This window comes from Lampetra planeri, chromosome 50 (genome assembly GCF_965212315.1).
Source record: "Lampetra planeri chromosome 50, kcLamPlan1.2.h2, whole genome shotgun sequence".
NCBI classification, from domain to species: Eukaryota; Metazoa; Chordata; class Hyperoartia; order Petromyzontiformes; family Petromyzontidae; genus Lampetra; species Lampetra planeri.
The window spans coordinates 6838681-6864602 of record NC_136156.1 but is presented as its reverse complement, the minus strand read 5'-3'; the positions used below and the strand labels follow the sequence as shown (position 1 = coordinate 6864602).

Below are 25922 nucleotides of genomic sequence, written 5' to 3'. Positions count from 1 at the left end.
GAGCACCTTGTTTTGAACAGCTTTCCCCGTTTCGAGATGTCTGCAAGGGATGGGGCGAGCGGTTCGGCGTTTAATTTTATTTAGAAAGGCTTAGTAGCGCCGTTGTTTGTAAAGACATTGCTACTCGCCGGAGAGAGACGTAGCGACACGTCCGCACTCGACGATAGCCGGCGCCAAAACTGTGCCGCACGCCCATCCCGCATGGCATGGTACCGATAAAGTTATTCTATTTCAGCTGCGATGACGTGCGTGTACGTGCGTGTACGTCACCGGAACGGGAATAGGTTAAGGCCCTGGTGCGGCACGTGGGGGGTTGGTGTGGCCAGCAAAACCGTTCACACCCAAGTCGCCTTTGTCTCTCCAGCGCCGATGTCCACGTAACACCCCCGGTGATCATTGACGGTCTCGCTTGGCCGAGTGGCACCGTCAACTTTTTCCGCCTTCACACGTCTCTCTCCGCCGCGTAGAAATACGGTGAACACCACCCCCGGTTTACGTTGGGGGGTTGGCGGGGGTCGCGGATGCGTTCCTGAAAGGTTGTGACGACGGATATCGAAGCGACTGCCGACGTTTCATCGGCAAGAGTCAGACTCGCTTAAGGAAATGCCGGTGAACTTCCAAGGCGTTGATGGGCATTGATGTGGGTCCTCTTTGGACGCAAAAAAACTCAACACATTCGTCAGTAACGCCGTGGCCTTTACAGGAAAAAAAAGTGATATAGGCAGCGTTTTAGGTAATGGCCTTGTTAAGAGCACATGACTGTGATACATAACAACACATAATTCGCGTGGTCATAGAGAATATAAGCGACAGAATAAATGAGTGGACAATACGTACGCCTCGTTTCACATATCGCCAATCTAATATATCTTTGTGTGTGCGGTAATACCACGGTTTACGTCGGGGGATGTGTTCCTAAAAGGTGCGACGACGAACATCGAAACGACGTCAACCGAAGCGGTGTTAACAGGGTGGTCGTAGCGGGTGCTGGAGGCGACGGCTGCGAGGCGACGGATAGCGACGGAGGACGGACGACGACGATGCTGTTGGCGACGTGAGAGAGTGACGCAAATCGTAATGATAAAGTGACGGCGTATCTGCGGAATGACGCGAAAGTCCGAGACGTAAAATCGGGTTGTATTCCTCCATCGCTGTTTATCGAAGCAATCGACTTCTGGACCGGCGCTTAACCGGGAAGCGTTGTTGTTTAAGCTGCGGCCAAACTCTGGACCGGTTGAAACCGGTTCCATCAAGCAAGCTTCTTGTTGTTCCACGGCGAATGCCTTGCACGGCTCATGCCGCTCCGCTCCGTGCTCCATCTCGCGGTGTGCTCCGCGCCGTGTTTTAGCGCCCACCTTGCACCGAAGAAAAGTGCCAAAGGGAATTATTTGTGATGTCCGGGTGGAGGCACGTGACGGACACCTATGGGTAAGATCGCCGTGTTTTTTACACGGACCGAACCCGTACATATTTCGCAATCGACCTAAGACGGTGTCGTGCAATAAAGTTCAACACAATACTGGCACCAATCAATCCCTGCCACCCAAACACAGATGCCAATTCCCGGACTACCCAGTGGTGATGTTTACAAACCGCACGAGGCACTCATTTGAGGCTGAATCGACATGGAGGGAAGGTCCAGAACCGTTTCGCATAATCGTCACCGGTGTTGGCCTCGAGCAGGAATCGAACTCGGGCCGTCGGGTTTCGTTGCGCAGCTTCGGTTAAACCGCTGCACTACCGCTCCCCACCACGCACACGCGCACACACACACACACGCGTGCGTGCACGAACGCACGCTGCAACAAGAGGTACCGTTTGTTATTCCCGATGGCAAACATACTTTGTGTTAGGGAAAGGTCAAGCTTCCGCATTTCTGACCCTTTGGCCCCCCGTGCCCATTACAACAACCTGTTTCCCACACAGCTCTGCCGACGACGCCCGCGCGTCCCGTCCGCGATCGTCGCGCCTAACGGCCGACGATCGACCGACTGACCGGCCGATTGCGACCTGCCCCGGTCCCCGGAGGACACAAACGTGGCCTCGCGCCTTGGGGCCCGCGCCAACGTCCAGCGCGCACGTGGCCCCGGGACTGACGCGCTTGCCCCCGACAATCATCCATGGGAGGAGGGGACGGGGGAGTCGGATGCGTTGTCGGCTGCTGTCGCCGCTGGTGACTTCGGCCGGAGTGACGGTGGATTTAGAAGGGGGCGGGGGGGGGTCACACTCAGCCCATCGTTCCTCGTGGGTTGATAAAAACAAAGTTACCGTCTTGTGGGAGGGCGCAACGCGAGTAGGCCCGTCAATGGGGATGTGGAATTTGTTTCGGCGCCTCTCGTCCGCAAGCGTTAGACAAAAGTGGATGGTGACGCGGCCTGGCGGTAGCGCGGTTCTAATCTGCGTGGCCGCCCTGGTTAATTCCACAGGTGTAAAATAACCGTTAATAATCATAATAAATACCACGCGCCATGGTATTGTTTTGTATCGCTTCACACTGGACGTTAAGAGATTGCCTGATTATTGCCCCATCACCCCCCCCCCCACCTCTTACTGAGAGACTAATGTCCCAGGTCACAAATGAGATTCATCGTGGTCTCTTGAGTTCTCGTCACCAGGCTAAGCCAAACTAGCTTGACGCTGGGTGCTCGAATGGTGCACGGCAGACACTTTTGGCCTGAGTTTGTGCTCCGAGCAGGTACCGTGTTAATCGGCGTGCGACGCTCTCGCACCTCAGTGACCGCTTTACTTCTTTGCGACGGCCAGCTCGCTCGCACATTCTCGATCGTTATTCGCTCCGGATATTTGTCCCAAGTCGCTTGTCGTCGCCGTCGTTGCCCCCCCCCCCCCCCCACGGCAGTTGCTAGGCGGGGAGCGATTGTTGACGAATGCGAAACCAAATTTTTTTTTAGGAGAGAAATCGAACGGTTGGCTGGCTTGCAGCTGAGGATCGATATCCCGTACTTGGTATATATTTTTTCGATTTCGCGGCATCGCCGCTCGCCAACGGCCGCTCTCCGTCGGCCGAGCTTTGCTGTGGGTGGTTTAGTTTTTTTGTCCCGTGTAGGTGATGGCGGTGGGGGGCCCCGCTTCTTACGCAGCAGCTTCTGCAGTAGCTTCTGGGTCTTTTTTGCGTTTTAAATTGCTTATTGACGAATGCGAAACCGACATTTTTGCAAAAAAAATAATCGAACGGTTGACTGGCTGCAGCTGAGGGTCGATATCCCGTACTCGATTTATTTTGTTTTCTAGAATCGATTTCACGGCATCGTCGCTCACGAGCGGCCAGCGGTGGCGGCCGCTCTCCCGAGTTGTGTTGTGGCGGGTTTTTTTTGTGCTGTGAAGGTGGCGTTGGGGCCCCGCTTCTTATGCAGCAGCAGCAGCGGCAGCAGCAGCAGCAGCTGCCTCTTTTTTTTACGTTTTAAATTGCCTCGGCCCCGGCCGTAATTGCCTTAATTCCGCGCGACGCGTAATAGCGGAGTAATGAAGCTGCGCTCGCGATCCCTTGCCGAGGGAGAGGTTAATGCAGAGGTCCCATCCCACAGCCCCGGCCCTGCCGCTGATCCCCATTGTTGAGGCCTGACAGGCCCCCGTCGGAATTGCCCGGCTGATTAAAGAAAATGTTGGCTTATCTTTGTTCTTCCACGGCCCCGAGTACTTCAAAAGGAAGGGGGGGGGGTGGATCTGGAAGGGGGGGGGGGATCTGGAAGGGGGGGGGGGTGGATCTGGAAGGGGGGAGGGTGGATCTGGGACGAGAAAATGCGCGGCATTTTCTTTCCTGAGCACCCACCCCCCCTACCCGGTCTCCCCCCCTCCGCCCTTCCGAGTCACCGCCCCTGCCACCTCCGTCCTCGGGGAGCGTTTCCTGCGCGGCGCGACCTCCGCTCGCGTTCTTTTTTTGCGAGTCGCCGTTGCTTTGCGCGGCGTACGGCTCGCGTGGCCTGCCGATGCGTTAGGAGCGATGACGAGGGCATAAAGGAAACGCTTCTCGAATATGAGCCACTCCCCGCCTGCCCCCTCGACCCCCACCCCCGTCAGCACCGGTTCCTAATAACCCCCGAAAGGTTTATCGTGCTGGTAGTGTGGGGGGTTGGCAACGCTGCGCTGCGAAACCCGACGACCCAAGTTCGATACCCGCTCACGGCCACCAACACCGGTGACGGCTATCCAACCCGGTCCTGGGCCTCCTCTAGGTCGACTCAACCTCAAATGAGTAACTGGTGCAGCGTGTAAACATCGCCACTGGGGAGGCAAAGGCGGTCGGGCGTGGTACTGGCCACCTACCCCATCACGTGCCGTGCCGGCCTTCATAGGTGCTCACTAACAGCACTTGCCCCTTATGTCTGTTCAGGCTATACGGGGGATCTTTGTATGTATAGTGGTGTGTGCCTGTATGTCTCTGTCGAGTGGTGTGCTTCTGTTTCTCTCTCCGTAGAGCGTTGTGTTGTCTGTATGTGTGTGTCGTGGTTTGTGTGTCCATTCGGAGACAAAGGTGGCCGGGAGTGGTGCTGGCAACCCACCCCGTCGTGTGTTGTGCCGATCTTCATAGCAGAGGTGTGGACTCGAGTCATGTGACTTGGACTCGAGTCAGACTCGAGTCATGAATTTGATGACTTGCGACTCGACTTGGACTTGCATAACAATGACTTTGTCCCACCTCTGCTTCATAGATGCTACTCGCTAACAGCACTCGCCCCAAAAGTCTGTAAACGCTATATGGGGGATCTTTGTCTTTTTGCTGCGTGGCTTTGTCCACCCTATCAACTACAAATTGAATAATAGAGACCTGTGATATAATTTCTCTATCTTAATTATCGCGGTACGGGGCTCGATAACAACGCGCCATTTACAGGTTGTTGCGATTCACAGACTTTATGGCGTTCTTCAAATGTATAACTTAAACCCCTCGGTGCAAATCCTTCTCCCGATTATCGTCGTCGTCGTCACCATCGTTACTATGTTACGATTAATTACCTTTGAACGAGGCTTCTTAGTCCATGTTCAAAATATGTTTTTTGCGAAGATAGCGGGAAGAAAAAGTTCGAGGAAATTATTGCAGATCAGTGGAAAGCAGAGGTGACATTTCTATACCTGCTGCTGCATTGTCCCAGTGCAACCGTGGCTGTGGCCTGATGATTGTTGTAATTACCGGCAAAACGTCACGGCACCCGAATTGTAAATGTTGTGGTGGGTTCCAACACACAACCGATGTGCTGAAGTAGTAACGAGTTGCCACGTTTTGTTTACGTGACAAACCCTCGCTCATTCGGTGTGTCGGGCGGTGGCTTGTTTAACGACGACGCGTTTATATTTACACGGTCTGACCCAACAAAAAAAACCTCTCATGGATAATATTGGTCGCGAAAGCCTACTGTGTACTATGAGATCTCCTTTACCAGTGGCAAAATATAGTAATAGGTTTTTACCCTTTTAACTGTCAGATTTTGTACCAGTTAAAAGGGTAAAAACCTATTACTATAGCCTACTATGTGTTAAAGTGGAGCTTCATAGCTCATCGGATTCCTCCAGTATTAGAAAAGATTCTGTGAAACTTTGACTGCAGAAACGACTCTCTTGGTTTGCATTTGTTTTGCCTGGCCCATTATGCCAAGGGGGATGGCGTGTTGCAGCGGCAGTCTGTGTAGCAAAGAGAAGTCCGACCAGAAATGGGTGAGGACAGTGAAAAGCAAGCGACGATGGGGTGAAGGCAAGCGGTGTTTCGGCCACAAGTCTATAAATATGGAATGTGCCACGAGCCAGAGACCTCCCAGCCCGCCAAATCATTGCGTTAACACGCCGTTTGGTCATGGCAACTGTGATTCAAATTAACACTCTCAATCAATCAATCGGGGTCTTTCTATAGACCCGGCGGCAGAGGAGCGATCTCGTTCGTAAATGTAGACCCGCATTTTCAAACGCGCTTTGGCCATATCCAACCGGGACGGGGTGTGCGTGTGAAACTCTACGGACGAGTCATTATACCACCGTCATCAGCCCGGGGTCCAATCCACTGCTGGATGAGGGCCTCTGCAAACCGCAAACTGCCTGCCCGTGTCTCTCTCGCGAGCCTTGCCCCCCCCCCCCCCCCCCGATGACGTGAACCGCACGAAGACAGGGAGCGGTAGTTCAGTAGAGTTCAGTAGAAGCGAGCAAAGCATTGAGGAGCTTCACTCCCAAAAAAGCGTTGCCGCGTGCTGGGAAGTCGACGTTAAAGACCCGCGGGGGAGGGCGGGGGGGCGGGGGGGCCGGGGTGCGGGGGGGGAGCCGGCCGTGCGCCCCGCGTCGTTCGTAGACCAAATGGCACGGTCCAAAACGGCCCTCGATTTCAACATTCTTTGCGACGTTAGCCATGTGCTGGTGCGTTCCTAATGCGAGCACGTTTGTTTAATGGCACCCATGTTGATACGACAAGTTATGGTTTCACGATAGTGTCGGGGTGAGAGAAGGGGGGGGTGATTTATCCATTGATAACATTTCAAAAGCATCCGTGCATAAGAATTGTACGTTCGCATTTTACACCCAAAACCGTTTTTGCTTAGAAGCTAGAACAATCTTTTTATTGTCTTTTGTTATGTTTTAACCCTTCCCTGTCTTGTTGCAATTTTACTCCGCCTAAATCCAAATTCTTTCGAAAAGGTTGAAGGTCAAAGCAATTGAAAGGTCAAAGTGACTTAGACCGGGAACAAAATGGAAAAATATGCCCCAACATCATCTTACCTTTTTTTTCTCTCTCCTGACGCCATCTTCACTGATGGTTTGCTACAGTCACTAACCTTTGCCCTTTGACCTGGACAAAAGCAGGATATCTGCATTTTTTTTCAGTTACCCCAACCCCTCTCTCCCTGCCTCATCCCCCCTGTTCCCCCTGCCCCCCTATGATCCTGCTGCCGATTGGCTGTGAACATTAACCATGTACCAAAACACAACCGCACCTCCTCGTCCTGCGGTCCCATAGGTGGGGGGTGGAGACATTGGATGTTAGCAGGCGGTCGAGGGGATAACGATTCGGTGGTGATGGAGGAGGCGGATTGGTTGAAGTTGTTCATGGTGGTGGTGGTGGTGCTGGTGGTGGTGGGAGGGGGGGGGAAGAGCGGGTTTGCGGGTGCGTGGGTATGCGGTGGGTCTTAAGTCCTTCCAGATGGGTGCAGATTGCCAGGGTGGCATCGTGTAACCTAGCGGGTCCTCATTAGGCCACCGGTTGTGACCGGGAGGCCCCGGCGTTCTCGGTTGCGGTTTGTTTACAGCGAGCGCGCGGGAATCGTAAGCCGGGTAATCGAGCGGTCAGGGCATTCTACCGCGAGCTTCTCCCAGCGTACCCGTGCAATAAATGTGCGAACGCTCGTTTATCTCTGTTGCACCTTCAGTGGTGCTGTTTGTTTGTAGGCCCCGCTCGGTGTTTTGGGCCTATGGGGGCCGGTGCTCGCCAATCGTAATGAAAGTGAAATCTCTGTCCCGCCCGCTGTGAAAACAGTCTCAGAAACGGCGGACGTTTACAGCGCAGAAAATGTAAAAATACGACTTAAACTACATTTTGTTTTTACTAAGCAAAGCCTACTGAGTTATGTGGCTTTTTTCAGAAGCGACCTGGCCACCAAGTGATAGCCCAATGAAGTCGCTTATCATCATGTGGACATTTATGTCAGCCAAATACTCTAAAGGCATGTTTCTAGATGTGGAGGGAAAAAGTCGAGTACCCGGAGAAAAATCCACGTGACCGTAGGGAGAACATGCAAACTTCAAATATTCAGGATCAGGATTGAACCCACGACCTCTTGTATATCAGGCAAGGTAGCTAACATCTCACCACCGCAGCGCCCCAAATATGGGGCACGGACTGTCAAAAAAAGTTACGCAGAGACGCGTGGAGAGATTCTCAAAAATTATTTTGAGAGAGAGACCATATGCAGATCCTAGGCATCAATTGAAGCGTTATGAAGAGCGAATGGGCTTGGGCAGGGGACATCCCTGGAAGGAGGGATGATAGCCGATGGTGAAGAGTAATCGTTGGGATCGGCAGCCCGAGCGATGGACGCCCGCCGTGGAGACGGAGCGGTAAAATCGGCGCCTGTGCAGATGCTGGGTGGATTGTCGCACCGCGTGATCATGAGGGATTGCGACAGCTTGAGGAGGCCTTAATCCAGTAGTGGATCGATCGTGGCTGATGACAACGACGATGATGATTATGACCACCACGGCGCAAGGCGGGTGGCCAATCAACACGATCGCACCTACCTCAGGAAAATGGCCGTCAAACTCCGTAGGATGTACCCAGAGTGTCAAATTGGCTCTGGTATCATCTTGCGGAAGCTCTTTGCTGATGTTAGCTCCTGAACATGTCGCCATCGTACGCACAAATACAATAACAGTACAGCTTTCTGCACTGTTCTGACTTATTAAAGCCGAACGTAAAACACACCGAGAATGTGCTGCTGCCACTGCTGCAGTGTTGTTGGTGCAGTGCTGCTTGCGCTGTGCTTCTGTTACAGCTGCTGCTGCACTGCTTCGCTGCTGTGCTCCTGCTGTGCTCCTGCTGTTGCTGTTGCTGCTGTTGCTGATGTTGTGCTGCTGCTGCTGTGCTGCTGCTGCTGTTGCTGCTGCTGCTGTTGCTACTGTTGTGCTGTTGCTGATGCTGTGCTGCTGCTGTTGTTGCTGTTGTTGCTGTTGCTGCTGTTGCTGCTGTTGTGTTGCTGCTGATGCTGCTGTTGCTGCTGTTGCTGCTGCTGTTGCTGCTGTTGCTGCTGCTGTTGTGCTGTTGTTGATACTGCTGTGCTGTTGCTGCTATTGCTGCTGCTGTTGCTGCTGTTGCTGCTGCTGTTACTGCTGCTGTTTCTGCTGCTGTTACTGCTGCTGTTGCTGCTGCTGTTGCTGCTGTTTCTGCTGTTGATGCTGCTGCTGTTGCAGCTGTTGCTGCTGCTGTGCTGCTGCTATGCTGCACTGCTGCTGTTGCTGCTGTTACTGCTGCTGCTATGCTGCACTGCTGTTGTTGCTGCTGTTTCTGCTGTTGATGCTGCTGCTGTTGCTGCTGTTGCTGCTGCTGTGCTGCTGCTATGCTGCACTGCTGCTGTTGCTGCTGTTACTGCTGCTGCTATGCTGCACTGCTGCTGTTGCTGCTGTTACTGCTGCTGCTATGCTGCACTGCTGCATTGCTGCGCACTCACCGGGCCCGCGTTGTTGTCCGCCGCCCGCAGAGCAAGGTGTTCATGGAGGGCTTCCGGAGTCTGCGCGAGGGCGAGCCGCTCGAGTTCAGCTACCGCAAGTCGGCCAAGGGCCTGGAGACGATCCGCGTGACGGGCCCCGGTGGGGCGCCGTGCGCGGGCAGCGAGCGCCGGCCCAAGGGCAAGGTGGTGCCCAAGCCGCGACGGCCGCGCGGAGACAGGTGACGCGAGCCGCACAGCTTGTCGGCGCACGTTGGCCGCACGCGCGTTGTCAGCACACACTCCCGTTCTCCTGCATCGCTTGTTCCCGTCAACGCGAGTTCGATATGTGTGTGTGTGGAGCACGATGAACGTATTGGGGAACGTTTTTTTTTTGCTACTTTTTTACACGAGCGAACGGAAGCACGCCGCGCCGGGTTAGGGATTAAGCGGTGGGGCAGCTGCCTCGGCGTAGCGTCGTCGCGCAAGGCGCTGGGATGCTGCTGGATGCTTCTAGATGCTGCCCACGTGCCTCGGTCTTTGTTCAAGCCTGTGTACGCATCTCACTGGTTCTCTTACGGACTGTGCTTTACCCCTAGAGTTATTTATTACAACGCGATTTTTCCATAAGGAACGCAACGACTCCCACTGCATTGCAGGAGAAGCGAGCCGCGTCGGGTTTCCAGTTGCCGAACGAAGGCGTTGGTGTCACGTCGCGCTCATCACCACAAATGAACCCGCCAATGCCTCGTTGGTCTCGTCAAAGAGCGAGTAGCATCGTCGCGCGAACTCCAGTCATCTTCGCAGCAGCAGCAGCAGCTTTGGGCTGGCCATCGAACAAAGACGGTCACCACATCACGTGGCGCTTTCAGATCGTCTGGAACGCTCTTCCTTCCGATATTAAGAGGCCGCTGGGAACTATTGCACTTTTAAATCATCATCGCGATTGAATTTCTTTAGAACTGCTTTTTTGTGTTTAGTTTGTCCTTCCCCGGCACTTCCAATTAGCGCGGTCGGCGACGTGCATCTCCCCCTTTTACATCATTTCGCAAGAATGTCGCCACTTTATTATTAACACCGCCACCCGATTTGCATCATCTCAACCCCCCCCCACCCCACACTTTCACGTCGCTGACAGCAGCAGCGTCGTCGTCGTCCGGCCTCCCTCGTCGTTATCCGTCGCCTCCAGCACCCACTACCACCACCCTGGTTCACGTCGTTTCGATATTCGACGCCGCACCTTTCAGGAACGTAACCCCTGATGTAAACCGGGGGACATTACCATAATAATAGTACACGTGTACATTTCTATCTGCTCACGCTATTATCAGGATGCACCGTTGTGCGTACGTTCAAACGGGTCGCTGTGGCCACTGTCGTGTCGACGCCACCACATCCCGCTGCTGCTGTACCCTGCATCCTTCCTCTCCAGCCACATCTCACGAACTGTTTCATGGCTGACACTTGACATGCTTCCTGAGTCCGTCCGCCCTGTTACGTATGTATGTAGCGTCGAACTTATTTTCACGCCGTACGTAGCCAACCGTGCTAATCGGAGGTTGCGGGGAGGGCGGGGAGGAAAAGAAACTGAACGCAAATTTTACAAATGAGTCTTGTTGTTTGGGTCTTCCCCATACGCTTGCCAACTTCTAGGAAATGTGGAATTACAAAAGGGTTAGCTTTTACGTGTGCGCAGCACGGCCGTTGCCGAGGGTCGCCACTGTTACCCAGGAGCGAGCTGCGACGTATTCCGCGGTCGGCGCTGGCTCGACCTGCCGCTGCGCACGCACCGACCGCGACGAAGTTCGACACGGTATCCGGCACGGGATCTTGACGCCAGCGCCCCAGCGCGCAGATCGCGCCGGTCACCTGGACCGGTCCGGGACTTGCCCCCCGGGCAGGTGGAAACCCTGGGTCTGTTACTCGGCAGTCCTCTTTGTGTAAACGCCAGGCTAGGTCACCCCCCTCGTGCTCATTGTTGCTGACGGTAGAATATTATATTCTTGGTTCTTTCGGTAAAGTCACGTAGAAGGGAAATAATACAATTTTTAAAATAAAACAAAAAAATGATCACGACGTTTCAATTGCAACACAAGCAATCATCATCAGGTGTGACTACCACAGCAATAATATTCTTTTTTTTCCCTTCTACGTGACTTTACCGAAAGAACCAATAATATGAATCCCTGCAGTCACGAAAGCTTTAAATCGGTAGAATATTACTTTGGTAATAAGCTCATGGTGGGGGTGGATTTGGGGGGGGACTTAGGGAGGGGTGCGGGAGATCGAACTGACGATGACGACGACGATGATGTAGCTGGGTATCGAAGGTGCAGCCCCCCACCACACCACAACCCCCCCCCCCCCCCAGCCCTCTTCACGTAGACCACCCACACCTTTGGTCGGCCTCCCCACTTAAGGCGGTGACAAAGTGCAAGCAAAGCTGTAATTAAAGTGCTCGCTGATAACCCTGAAATTGTGAATGGAGGGGCTGTGTGGGCGGGGGGGAGGGGGGGGGGGTCTGGGGGGATGTGGGGGGGGGGGCTGTGTGGGCGGGGGGGAGGGGGGGATGTGGGGGGGGGGGCTGTGGTGAACTCTACGTGACAGGTTTGCAGTGAACTTCTCGAACTTGTGAATCCGCCCCCCCATGCCGTGCAAGGTGGAGTCTGTAAACAGGGCGCGCGTGCAGCGATTCCCTCGCGGTAGCAGCAGCAGCAGCGTATACAGGAATCGCAGCCCTACTCGGAGCCCCATGATTCATTGAAATCGGCACCCCCGCCACCCCCGCCTCCTCACCGTCTACTCTGGTGGGTGGCGGCACGATGCGCTGGCGTGTTAGGTCCAGCTGGGTCAGTGTCGCGCCCGACGCAACGGGGGCGGTGGGGGCGGTGGTGGGGTAGACTGGCGGGTGGTGCTTTGTTTTTGTTGTGCGACCGTAGGCCCCATTCATAGAAAAAACACAAACCCCCCCCCCCCGCGTCACCACCACCACCGCCACCATCGCCGCCACCACCACCGCCACCATCGCCGCCACCACCACCACCATCGCCGCCACCACCACCACCATCGCCGCCACCACCACCACCATCGCCGCCGCGGCGTTTAAAGCGGAAGCAGCGCGGCGGACGGAGCCGAGAGAATGACGGGCGGGCACTCCACGGGAGGGTCCCGCTGACGCGCACACACGCTGTCCGTGCGTGTGTCTGTCCGTGTGTCTGTCCGTGCGTGTGTGTGTACGTGTGTGTGTGTGTGCGTGCGTGCGTGTGTGTGTGCGTGTGTGTGTGCGTGTGTGTGTGTGCGTGTGCGTGTGTGCGTGTGCGTGCGTGTGTGTGTGTGTGCGTGCGTGTGTGTGTGCGTGTGTGTGTGCGTATGTGTGTGTGCGCGTGTGTGCGTGTGTGTGCGTGTGTGTGTGCGTGTGCGCGTGTGTGTGTGCGTGTGTGCGTGTGCGTGCGTGTGTGTGTGTGCGCGTGTGCGTGTGTTTGTGTGTGCGTGTGTGTGCGTGCGTGTGTGTGCGTGTGTGTGTGCGTGTGTGTGTGCGTGTGCGCGTGTGCGTGTGTGTGTGTGTGCGTGTGTGTGTGTGCGTGTGTGTGTGCGTGTGTGTGTGTGCGTGCGTGTGTGTGCGCGTTTGTGTGTGTGCGCGTGTGTGTGTGTGTGCGTGTGTGTGCGTGTGTGTGTGCGTGTGTGTGTGTGTGCGTGTGTGTGTGTGTGTGCGTGTGTGCGTGTGTGTGTACGTGTGTGTGTGCGTGTGTGTGTGCGTGTGTGTGCGTGCGTGTGTGTGTGTGCGCGTGTGTGTGCGTGTGTGTGTGTGTGCGTGTGTGTGTGTGTATGTGTGTGTGTACGTCGGACTTCTTTCGCACCGTGCATAGACGAACGCGCTAATCCGAGGCGCGGGGGGGGGGGACAACAGACTGAACACAAAAAAGCCGTTGTGAAGAAAATGAGTTAACGCTGCGTGATTCGTCCCGATGGCGTTTCTCCTCCTCCTCCGCGATTCATTTTCACGAAGCTGCTGAGATCGCGCAAATCTTTGCGTGCCTGGCGACGTAAGAGCAGCGCCACGCAGCTCCATTCTGCGAGGGGCTGTGAATTACCGCCACCCCCCCCCCCCACCTTTTCCAGAGTCACTTTGCATACTACCGGTGGTGGTGGTGACGCTCCCTTCGTGTTGTCGTCGTTGTTTTTTTTCTCACGTCAAAACTCGACGGCGTTCAGTTCGAGTTGAGAGAGGGATGAAGGTGTTTGCTCCCGTGCGCTACGATCAACCGCGTGCGGAGGGGGGGGGGGGCCCCCTTCTTCAAAACGGGCGTCTCTCGTCCGGCTCCTCGGCGTCGGCGCCGATGGCCGCCGTGCACGAGTGGCGGAGAAACTTCGCAGCGGCAGCAGCTGCTGCTGCTGCTGCGTAGGAGAAGGGAAGCGTTGCTCGTGCGGAGCGGACGAATGATTTATACCGCGAGCCCGCCAAGTATGTGTGTTGTTGACCTTCTTTCGCACCGTACGCAGCCAGCGGCGCTAATCCGATGTGCGTGCGGCGCGGGAAATCCAAACAAAACTAAACACATGAGGCAGCCCGAAAGAAATGAGGTGGTCACTCGAGATGATTTGAAAGTGCACAACTCCGGTGGCTTCCTAATATCGGAAGGGAGAGCGGTCCAGACGGCCGCAGGGACGGCGTCTACTAGCGGCCGCGCGATGCCTCGTTTTCTCAGAGTGCGTGATAGCGCTGCACATAAACACGGGCGTTTAAACGAACCCCTGGCTAGAGATTTACACCATTGGAACCTCATTTGCCAGTAAAAAATATGATAATTTGTTTTTTACCCTTTTATCTGGCAATAAAACTGACACCTTTTTTTACAAGGAATCATGTTTGCATAGACCACAATACCTGCAGTCATAATGCAGATGGCGTCATCTGTTCCAACACCATGTGAGACTAGGCTCTAAGCAAAGCTGTCTCGGGTGTGGACCAATCAACTTCAAGGACAGTGCATACATTATCAGAGTTATGTTTTTTGTTTGCATTATGACTGCAGGTATTGTGGTCTATGCAAACATGATTCCTCGTAAAAAAGGTGTCAGTTTTGTTGCCAGATAGAAGGGTAAAAAACCAATTACCCCTGGCTCGAGCTCGGCGGCTGCGTCGGCGGTCGTAGTCGGCTGTCCATGAGGGGTTTGGGTCTGGAGTGCTGCGAAGGATGGATCCCTGGGAATGGGTGAAATCGCACACCGCCACGTGCACAATTAACCAGCAGAATACGTGGAGCGCATTTGTCTTGTCTTCAAAGCACGGTGGTTTCCCTTCGTCTTTAGGGGAGCAGGGAAATATCTTCGGCATGTGACCCCCCCCCACACACCGCCATCCCCCGCCACCCTCACTTCGAGCCAAGCTTCTCGCTTCCACCCAACTCCCACCCAGCCCACCACCACACTCGCCTCTCCCACACACACACACCCGAACACACACGCGAATGTGCGTGCACACACACGTGAATGCGCACATACGCGCACACACATCTCTCCCACACGAACGGGAACACGCGCACATACACGCGAACGCACACACATGCCTCTCCCACACACACGCACGAACACATACGCGTTCATGCATGCTAACTCGCACACGAACGCACACGCACACACACTTCTGTATCAGGCGCACACATCGTACGTGCCGTAACCTACCTGCCCCGGTGCCTCTCGCACAAATGAAGACGTAGATTCCCCGTTTAGACGTTTAGATTGTTGGAGCAATTGCTGCTTAGCGGATCGCCCATGAAGGCCAGGAGGGCGCACTTTAAGTTGCTAAGTGGGGCCTCTCTCTCTCTCTCTCTGCGGTCATCTTTTTAGATACACCGCTTGGGATGCGCATGCGAAGCTGAGTGGACCTAGGGGAGGTCCAAGCCAGGTTTAGATACCAATCAGGCTTGCGCGTGACCGAGTGCTGTTCGTGAGCAACGATGACGGCCGTGCACACCGCACCAGGGGGGGGGGTGGGTGGCCAGCACCACGCACGGCCGCCTTTGTCTCACCCACTGTTGATGTTTGCACACCAGGTGCACACCAGCTACTCGTTTTAAGGCTGTGCCAGCCGAGCGGGAGACTCTGGATCAATTCACGAAATTCGTCACTGGTGGTCGAGCATCGGAACTCGGGCCTCCGTATTCATAGCGCGGTGACTAACCATTGCGCTACCACTCCCCTTACACAAAGAACCCCCGTGTAGCCTTAACAGACTGTTGGGGCAAGTGCTGTTAGCGAGCACCTATGAAGGCCGGCACGGCACACTAGGGGGGTGGGTGGCCAGCAACCACGCCCGGGCGCCTTTGTCTCCCCAGTGGCGATGTTTACACACCGCACCAGGTACTCATTTGAGGCTGAGTCGACCTAGGGGAGGCCCAGTACCGGTTCAGATAATCGTCACCGGTGTTGACCGTGAGCGTGAATCGAACTCGGGCCGCCGCGTTTCGTAGCACTGACCGCTACACCACCGCTCCCACACATACACATACACACACACACGCTCACACAGTATCCAAACACCACCCACCCACCACCACAGCCCACACAAACTGACTGCCGCCCAGACTGAGGAATGAGCTGGTAGGGCCCCCCCCCCCCCTAAGCTTTGTTTGTTTGGTAAATATTTTGGGAATGCGGCTAAATAGCCCGGATTGCCGTGCTGCTCAGCCGCCTTTAGTGCCTGTGACAAATGCCGCCTAATGGGAACCACCACCTCCACTCTGGAGCAATAGAAATCTGCGGAAGGGTTGGCCCTTGGTTTTAATGGCCCAATGGGAAGTGTCCCCCCGTCTGGCTCATAATAGAAATCTGCGTAAGGGTCACCTTCCTTCAAATGGGTTCAAAGGAAGCGCAGCACTAAACAGAGTGGATGGAGTCGTGCACAAAAGGTTACCTAGATTTAATGGGATAACAGCAAACACCCCCATGCCGTGTGCAGCAAAGGAAACTTGAAGGGTGGGGACCCCCCACAACCCTCCCTGCTCGCACTGCCCGCTTTCTGAAACGTTGCGTTAGACTCCCGGCCGCACGAGCCGCGTCTGCCCGTGGCCGTCCGGGAAGCCCGTCCCGTCGCCGACCTCTGCGGCCTCGCTGGCGCGCTGCGAAGAAGAGGCTCGTCGATCCGATCCCGTTGCCCTATTTAAAAATAAAAATAAACTTTTTCGTGTTGGGGGGGAGGCCCACGCGGTGGCATTGGCAAACGCGTTTTGTTGTTGGCGCTCGTTGGCCGCCAACGCAGCGGCGGCGTCACCGAATGAATGGGCAGAGGCGGAAAACCGAACATTTGGCGTCTTATTCTTGGTTCTTTCGGTAAAGTCACATAGAAGGGAAATAATAAAATAATATTGCTATAAAACAATAACAATTCTCACGACGTTTCGACTGCACACCTGATGATGATTGCTTGTATTGCAGTCGAAACGTCGTGAGCATTTTTATTGTTTTATATTTATATTATTTTATTACTTCCCCTCTACGTGACTTTACCTAAACAGTCCCTCCAGAAAAACGCGGAGTTTTTCGGTGATTGTTGCGGGCACGTTTTCTTAAAAAATCCGATGGAATATGCGGGATATTTATGCAATTTTATGCGATTAAATTGCGGGAACTTGCATGATGAAAAAGAGAGAAAAAAGTGATTCCCCCAACACCCTATTCACTAGGCTACTACTTTAATGTAAAGAGTCATTTCTTATTACTTCCTATGATAAGCAAGCATACTACATCACAGAAAGTGCTGGGAATATTTAAGTTCTCATCTTGTTTTATTTCAGACCTTAACAAACAGATGGCTCAAACTTACAAAACATTGAGTCGAACAAGTTCTGTAGCTTTACAAAATGAATATGCTACAACTTCTCTAAAAATGAATAAATAAAATATTAAAAAATAAAATGTGTGCTTCCTGTTTTACAGAGGTAGCTATACAAAACAGACATCTTCTGTTAAAATAAGTGTTTTCAGTGCACAGTAACGTAAGCAATACAGTAACAGTACAGTCTTACAGTAATGTAAATGTACATACTACTAACAAAAAAGTGCAATCTTGCAACTGTAAAGTTGCATAAACTCCTGAATAAAACTAACTACGTAGCCTCTAACACTGGCCAATCATTCACCATCCTCATCCTCCATCCCCTCTCCCTCAGTGTCCATCTCCTCCCCCTCCACCATCTCCTCCCTCTCAAATGCTCCACTGCGGACTCGTTGGTTATGGTAAAGGAAGACCAAGGCTTTGAGGTTTTGGTTGGTAGTTGATCTTCTTCGGTTAGACAGCACTAGTTTGTAGATGCTGTTGCTGCGTTCAGCATCAGCTGAGTTTGAGACAGCATCTTTGTACCGCTTGGCCAAGGAACTCAGCACAGGAAGTCTCTCCTGTAGGCCATCCCAAAACACATCCAAATCCACCACGCCGAATGGTGCAGCTCTGAGTGCTGCTGGACCAAGAGTCTTGAAGTAAGAATCAAATTCATCACCCTGCACTTCAGTGAAACCTGGAATGGCCTTGCAGCTTGCTACGGAGTCATCTAGGAATGCAATGTGGCGAGGGTCAAACACCCTAACCTCCTGGAGAAACTCAATGGCCGGCTGCCCATGTGACATGTACTTGGTGAGCTTTTCTTCAGCGTTTTCATATGCCTGACCAACTGTGCAGAGGATCTGTGTCTTTGTGGTGTAAGGTAAGTTAAACCCTTCAAAGTATTCGGCACACGCCTCATACTGCAGCTCTTTGTTGGCAGCAAAGACCACCTGCAGATCCTCCAGATAAGTGAAGATCTTTGTGGTCACAGGACGTCTGCTCTGGAAGATATCGAGAAGACTTAGGAAGCGTTTGCACTTGTCAGCCATGATGTTGATCTGGACATTCAGGGACTGAGCTAGGTCTTGGTCTTGAAGCATCTCGTGGAGTCTCTCCACAGACTGTGGAGCACTTCTGCTACACACCTATAAAAACACAAATAGAAAGAAAGGAATTAGGTCAAACATACAATATGTTCAATGCAATTAATTTTTTTACTTTGATCTTACTAAACTATTCATGTTTGTATGTGCAAAGGGGGTTAACTGATGAAGAAAAGGAAGTGTTAATTGTATTGAGGAATTATGTGAAGGAAGTTTTTACCTCGATTTCCATCTCTATGAACTCCTTGTACAGTCCAAAGTGCTGTGTGTGGTACTGCACTGCAGAGAACCAGGAGTTCCAGCGTGTTGCACAGGGGTTTGGAGGCATGACCGCCTTTTTTCTAGGCAGCTTGTTTGACAAGAAGCAGAGGTATCTTCTCTTGCGTGATCCAGCATTGAAGAACATCTGGGAGAAACTTAGCATGAAGCTGTTCAACTGAACAAAAGGTTTGCGGAAGGCATTGCCAATGAGATTCATTATGTGTGCCATGCATGTGATGTGTATCGAGTTGGGGAACAACGACTGCAGAGCTGCTGTGAATGCCTTCTTCATGTAGGCTGCATTATCAGTGTCGAACACAATCACATCCTCGTTGTTAATGCTGTATTCTTGAAGGCACCTTACGACAGACATGGATACAGTGGAATGATTGCATTGCTCAAGGAAAACAGTATCTGCAAGGTAGGCCAAGATCCTCCCAGAATGATCCTTCTCAAGTGGTGCAAGGAGGATATTCAGGACACATCTCCCCTCGACATCTGGAGTCTCATCAAATATCACAGCAAGAGGTTTTCTGGCAAGAAGTGTCTTCAGCTCCTCTTTTTCCTTCTCATATACTGCTCCCAAGTACATATCTTGAAGCTGGTGAAACCCTGGAATGGCGCCGCCATTGATGACTTTCTCATTCAGAAATTTCCTCAGTGCAGGGTGGTCAGTCTTAGACAGTGGGATGTTGATGGCAGTGCAGGTGGCAACCCAGGTTTCACAAATCTACAAACAGAAAAATACTTTTGTATCATTGGGCTGTATTACACACACACACACAAAGTCCAGTGTAACCTACAGAAAACTGCTGTATAAAACTGAATCATTTACAGTAAGCCTTTCACAGAACAGTAGTGTTTCTGCAAATAAAACATAATTCTTTCATGCCAAAATCAATCATCTTGCATGGGAAATTACACTACTGTTAGTCTATCTAACCCTAACGTTAACTTACATCCACACACAACATACTTGGAAATCTCATTCACACACACCTCTCTCTGTTTCAATTTAACTATCAGCCTTTTCATAATTTTACAAGCTTTAATCTAATAGGCTACTGACCTTGATTCTTTCAGCCCTAGCAACTGTTTTGGAAGTTGACGCCTCGGTGTAGGTGAGCTGCTTCATCTTGGCTGATTCCGCTGCTGCTTTAACCATCCTCGAATGTTTGTCGGTTGCAAAGTGACTGTCCAGCGTCGACTTCCGCCTGTGGTCCAACACGCAGTTGCACGGAGTGCAAAATAATTTGCCCCCACTGTCATGTAACACACTGGGAAACTGCTTTGCACGGTCTTTTGCGCTTATGTTTGTTGGCAAATGAGAAAGATTTGCGGGCTTCATCATGGTTTCATTGGCATCGCGGGGTTTGCAGCTTTTCAATGATGTCGCGTAATGAGTGACGTCACTTCATAACGTTCCCATGGCAACAGGGGAAATGGCTGCGCTTGTGTGAAGTAAACGCAACATTTTTCAACTTTATGCTAAGATATATGTGACTTTTTGCAACGAAAATGCGGGGATTATGAAATCATGCAAGCCCGCATATTTTGCACGCGGAAATCTGCAATTTATGCGGCGAAAGTGCGGCGTATTTGAAAAAACGCGCCCCCCGCATAAATATGCGGACTTTGGCTGATTTTGCATGGAATCATGCGATCGCATAATCGCGTTTTTCTGGAGGGACTGCCTAAAGAACCAAGAACATGAATCCCTGCGGTCACGAAAGCTTTAAATAAAAATTTGACGTCTTCTGGATTATAATACAAGAAAACAATGTGTTTATTTTAAAGCAAGAGTATCGGGTGTGTGTCTTATAACCCAGTAGCGCGCGTGCGTGTGTGTGTGTGCGCGTGACCACATTTAGGTCGGCTCAGCCTGAAATCAGTACTTGGTGCTCTGCGTAAATACATCGGCACGAGGGATGCAAAGGGGCGGTCGTGCGTGTGGTGCTGGCCACCCACGCTCTCGCGAGCCGTGCCGGCCTTCATAGGCGCTAGCTCGCGAAACTTGCTCCCAACAGTCTGTTCAGGCGACACGGGGGATCTTTATCTTCGACCATATTTTGTGTGAGTTTGTTGATGGGATTGCGTTTGGGGTGCGTCTTTCCAGGAAGTCTTGTGCTGATAAACTGTTCGTCACGCGGTGACTAAGGTTGTGTCAAGTTGGGTGTTGTTAGGGGAGATAAAGAAGATGTGGTGTTGTTTTTTATTTGAAGTTGGTCAATGTCGTGCGTTCTCGTGTAACGCTTCCTGAGCAAGATTTGCAAACAAGGGGAAAGATTTTGAACGTTAAAATGGTGGGAGTTGAGAAAAAAAAATTTATTTTGATTTAAAGCATTCGTGACTGCAGGGATTCATATTCTTGGTTCTTTCAGTAAAGTCACGTAGAAGAGAAATAATAAAATAATAATAATAAACATTTTCTTGCTGTGGATTTCACACCTGATGATGATTGCTTGTGTGTTATTATTTTATTATTTCCCTTCTACGTGACTTTACCGAAAGAACCAAGAATAAAAATAATTTTAGTTTAGCAAGTAGGCTTTCGCGATCAATATCATCCATAATCAAGGGGGGTTGTTTTGGGGTTAGATTGCGTAAATATAAATATGTGGTTAAACCCACCACCATCTGACACAGCCAATTAGTACGGTTTGTCGCATAAACAGAACGTGCCAATTCGTTACTAGTACAACACACCGGTATCAGTCGGCCGTGAGGGAGACGTGGACATTGTCATGTCCCTCCTTGTAGGGGGAACTCGTCGGTTTGACGTTCCCCACTCCGCACTGCCGCCAAGAGCCAGAGCGTGACAAGGCGAGTGGAGGGCCTTTCCTTCAGCCACGCTGGCCACAATAACCTCGCTGAATTGTGACGAACATTATTATCATTATTGCTGTGTACTCCTCTCATTGTTCACTTAGCGGTTCTGACAGATATTTTTTTATTTCAACGCCGTTCACATTTGTCCAGTACAGGACTGTGATTACAAGTACAAAATTTGAATTTATAAGGCATTGTACTTTGCATGCCATCACGTCTACACTGCCCAGCATTCACCGACTCGCACGGCGTGGTGAAGTATGGTCAAATAACATCCCCCGTGACCCGCGGGATGTCACGAGGCACACGTCTGGAGAGTGAGTCGGCAGAAAGGGCTGGCAGCGAGCACGACGCGGCTGTGCGGGTTTTTTTTTATCTCTTTTTTTATCGATTCTGCCATCCAACAGGAAGTCTTCTCAGTTCCAGGTGGCTGTCCCTCGATTTCCGAAAGGAACGCGTTCATCAAAGCACACACACACACACACGAGTGGAACCACATTTGTCAGTAAGAAATATGATAATTGTTTTTTTTTACCCTTCTATCTGGCAACAAAAACTGACACATTTTTTACGAAGAGTCATGTTTGCATAGACCACAATACCTGCAGTCACGCAATACCTGTAAAAAAGGTGTCAGTTTTGTTGCCAGATAGAAGGGTAAAAAACAATTATCATATTTTTTACTGGCAAATGAGGTTCCAATGGTGTAAATGCTTACCCGAGCTCTCATACTCTGATGGTGCATTGTCTTTGAGTTGTGCGCCTTTTGGCGTCATCTGGTCCAACCCATGTGAGACTAGGCTCTAAGGAAAGCTGTCTTGGGTGTGGACCAATCAACTTCAAGGACAGTGCATATCATTATCAGAGTTATGTTTTTTGTTTGCATTATGACTGCAGGTATTGTGGTCTATGCAAACATGACTCCTTGTAAAAAAGGTGTCAGTTTTGTTGCCAGATAGAAGGGTAAAAAAACAATTATCACACACACACGAGTGGAACGAAATTTCCCAAGTCGGAATGGCTTTTCCCCTTAAATTTAATGTGAACAATTCAGGGGGGTGCCCTTCAGACAGCCAGTCCAACTCTACTTCTAACCTAAACAAACATACACCCAGGTTACTTTTCACACCGCAAACGTAATAATAAAGAACTTAAATATTGAGACGATTGAATGTTAATTTAAATTGAACAAAAATTACCTTTTGAGGGAACTCGCCAAAAGATCTGCTGCATGTTGGAATGACTGGCAAGGCGTCGCTGGGTGCACTGCAGGGACACCACGACGCTGTCGCGGATGGACGACGCTGCAGCCTCCTCCTGGGTGGCATCTTGTTGGATGATCTCACGGCGCGTGTGGCCGGAGTGAAATGTCGTGATTCCGTTCGTCGAAAAGTGTCCACGGTTTGTCAATTGCGTCAACGCGAAAATTTCGCGAACCGAGCGTTTCGTAAATCGCGGGATGCCTGTATTTACATTTGGTGCACTCGGGGTGCCCGCCCCTACCACCCGACTTACCCTGCCCTCTACCCACAATTCCCTTGCCTCGCTTTTTGTTCAACTGCACCGCGATGCAGCGGAGTGGGTCGTGCATTCCTGGGCGCAACGCCACGATAGACGAAGAAGCAAGCCGTGCAAGTCGGAGGTGCGGCGGAAGAACAACAAACTAAATACTTAAAGTAGTGCTAAAGAAACGAGTTCTCAAAGTAGATGATTTAAAAGTGCATAGCCACAGTGGCTCACGAATATATGTGCAGTTTATAGCAGTGTAGTATATAGTAGTGTAGCAGCGGAATTTATAGTGTATTGTATAGAAGTGTAGTGTATAGTCGTGTAGTGTATAGTAGTGTGTATGTACGTTGAATTTATTTCGCACCCCCGTACATAGTAGCCAGCCATGCTAATCGGAGGTGCGGGGGAAGGACAACAAACTAAACACAAAAAAGCACTTCTTCTTGGTTCTTTCGGTAAAGTCACGTAGAAGGGAAATAATACAATTTTAAAAAATTTACATAATAAAATACAATTGTCACGACGTTTCGGCCACAACACAAGCAGCCGTCCTCAGGTGAAGACCAGGTCTGTCAGAAAGACAGCGTCTGAATGAACACCACCAAGCTTGGCAGCGTATATTTAAGCTGGGTTAGAGGAGGAGGGCGCATTGACAAAGCACTTCTAGAGAACTGAGTTTCAATCTAGAAAATACGCTGAAAATGTACACCAGAACAGAGTAGGCACATCTAAGCCCAAGTTGAGGCACAGAACTCTCATTTGCATTGAATCGACGCAACTACCGGCTGGTGACTCGTCACTGAGCCTGCTTTCCGTGCAGAATCTCAATATTTATGTACACATGCTGGAGGAATCCAATGAGCTGTCAAGCTCTTGATCACAGATGTGCAGTTAGGGGCACGGGGCTCAGAGCGTTACAACAACAAACAATACGATAGTAGTTCAACGTATAGGAAAGGTAAACAAATCATTTTAATATATATATAAATAAAACGAAACTATTTGCATCTTACCAGGTAAAGCCCACTGCGCTATTCACTTGTGCGCGCTCCTCTGTATTCGAAGGCTTCCGTCATCGGCATGATCTGCGTTCTTCACGTCTCTGTGTGGACGTCTCCCTCACCACGTCTCAACATTTCTGGCGGTGGGGAGACCCCCACGACATCCGTAGTGACCGCCCCCCGGGGCGCTGCGGTGGCGAGATGTTAACTCCCTTTCCCGGTATACAGGAGGTCGTGGGTTCTATCCCGACGCTGACGCCTGCTGCTGTATATTTGGAGTTTGCGTGTCTCTCTTTCTCTCTCTCCCCATCGTCGCGTGGTTTTTTCTCCGGGTCCTCCGGTTTCCTTTCCGATGACTTACAACGCACTGTACGTCATCCGAGTGGAATTGGAAGAAACCCCGATGACGCACGCGTACGTCGTCGGGACGGGAAAAGGGGTTCGTTGGCTGAAAACATCTGATCCGCCACGCGCCGCCGTTGCGTAAATCCTGCCGCTACTTGAAAGACGCGATTACATCGATCGGACTGTAATTGCACCGCAAATACAATTTGAAATAGTCGAGGGACTCTGTGAGACTCTGTGAGACTCTGTGAGACTCTGTGAGACTCTGTGAGACCGACTTTGTTCCCTGACGACGCTCTCACTGACACCATCTTTGGAAAGCGCGCTGTGCCTTTTTTGCTGATTTGCATCGCCAGGGGGAGGGGTGGGAGATGTCGCGGGGGGCATGGGGGGGGGGGGGCAGGGGCAGGGGGTGGGGGATTGCCTGTTCGGTTTTCCATGTTTACTGCCCGGATATGCCCGGTGCTTGCGACCCTTCCAGGGGCAGTGGGGGGCGGGGGGTGGTTGAGGGGGGGGGGGGTGGGGGGGGAAGAGGGGGGCTCGCTCACCCCTGGAAAGCCACGAGGGCGGAGGAAGCGAGATAAGGGTTTTCTTCCCGGTTTTGTAGGATTCGTAGAAAAATTTGCACGAAATGCCCCACCGAGTTGAATTCCCTAGGCGGTGGGTGGGGGGGGGGGCCGGCACCCTCGTGGGGGACGCAGCGACCGGCGGGGGTCGCTCGGTGGTCGTCGTCGTCTGCAAGCTGGGAGCACGGTGTTGTGAGTGTGCGTGGAGAGAAGATCCAGGTGTTGTGAGTGTGCGTGGAGAGAAGATCCAGGTGTTGAGAGCATGCGTGGGGAGAAGATCCAGGTGTTGTGAGTGTGCGTGGAGAGAAGATCCAGGTGTTGAGAGCATGCGTGGGGAGAGGATCCAGGTGTTGAGAGCGTGGGGAGAAGATCCAGGTGTTGAGAGCGTGCATAGGGAGAGAGGATCCAGGTGTTGTGAGCGTGCGTAGGGAGAAGATCCAGGTGTTGTGAGCGTGCGTGGAGAGAGGATCCAGGTGTTGTGAGCGTGGGTGGAGAGAGAGGATCCAGAGAGAGAGAGGGGGAGAGGGGGGTGATTAGCATTGTTGATGTCGGGTTAAAAACAAATAGTGTTGTCATCGAGCTGAATTTTTTGAGTGTAAATTTAGCTTGGGTCTTAATAACTCAGTCCCGTCGCCACCCGTGACTGTAGAAAAAAATAACAACCCTCCCCCACCATCACCCCCCCCCTGACCCCCCCCCCCCCGGCCACAACCCCCCACCCCGACCACAACCACCCCCCACCCTTCCAGCGTATTCCTCGAAGCCACCGCTGGTGTAACCGTCGACCGCGTGAGAACATCAACAGCACGCGGACGCGCACCACCTCCTTCATGAATGGAAAATGAAAGACAACGACCCACAGCCGCAGCGCGTGACTGTGGCCACGCGGCCCGAACTATGGACCCATAGAAGTAAACCCACGGCAGTTTACGCTCCTTCACTGGAGCAGGAACTGCAAAGCTACGCGAACTCTCTCTCTCTCTCCTGAATGCCTCTCGTCGTTACCAGCAGCAGGCCTCGAAATTTGCATTTAGCTCCAGAAGATATGGGCGTTGTATGCAAAGGTAGAATGGAGTTTGGTTTAATACGCAACACGCTGGGGTGTTTTGTGGATGTTTATAACAGGAGACCCGAGATATCGGTTTTAGTTATCACCGTGAGTGGTGGTGTCGTCTCTCGTGGTCCGTCCCTGATGGGCGCCACGCTGGCGAGATGTTAAATACATCGCCTGTTATGCAGGAGGTCGTGGGTTCGATCCCGACCTTGCGTGTTCTCCCCGTGGTCGTGTGGATATTACTCCGGGTTTTCCCCTCCACATTTAGAATCACTGTGCACTGTAGAGTTTTTGGCCACTATCA

At 51.9% G+C, this 25922-nt stretch overlaps 2 protein-coding genes across 2 annotated transcripts in view; one reads left to right on the top strand and one right to left on the bottom strand.

Moving 5' to 3' along the window:
• The window catches only part of LIN28B (lin-28 RNA binding posttranscriptional regulator B), an 89697-nt gene that overhangs the window by 40625 nt on the left and 23150 nt on the right, over positions 1–25922 (top strand). The window contains exon 3 of the mRNA XM_078616213.1: positions 9186–9373. Coding sequence (XP_078472339.1) covers positions 9186–9373 — 188 coding nt within the window. The remainder of the gene's footprint in view (positions 1–9185; positions 9374–25922) is intronic.
• LOC144734170 (uncharacterized) lies at positions 17209–20005 on the bottom strand. Its single transcript, XM_078616246.1, has 3 exons — positions 19384–20005; positions 18274–19044; positions 17209–18095 (listed from the first exon to the last, which is right to left on the bottom strand). The coding sequence occupies exons 1-3, from the start codon at positions 19663–19665 to the stop codon at positions 17262–17264; spliced, it is 1887 nt and encodes a 628-aa protein (XP_078472372.1). The 5' UTR covers positions 19666–20005; the 3' UTR covers positions 17209–17261.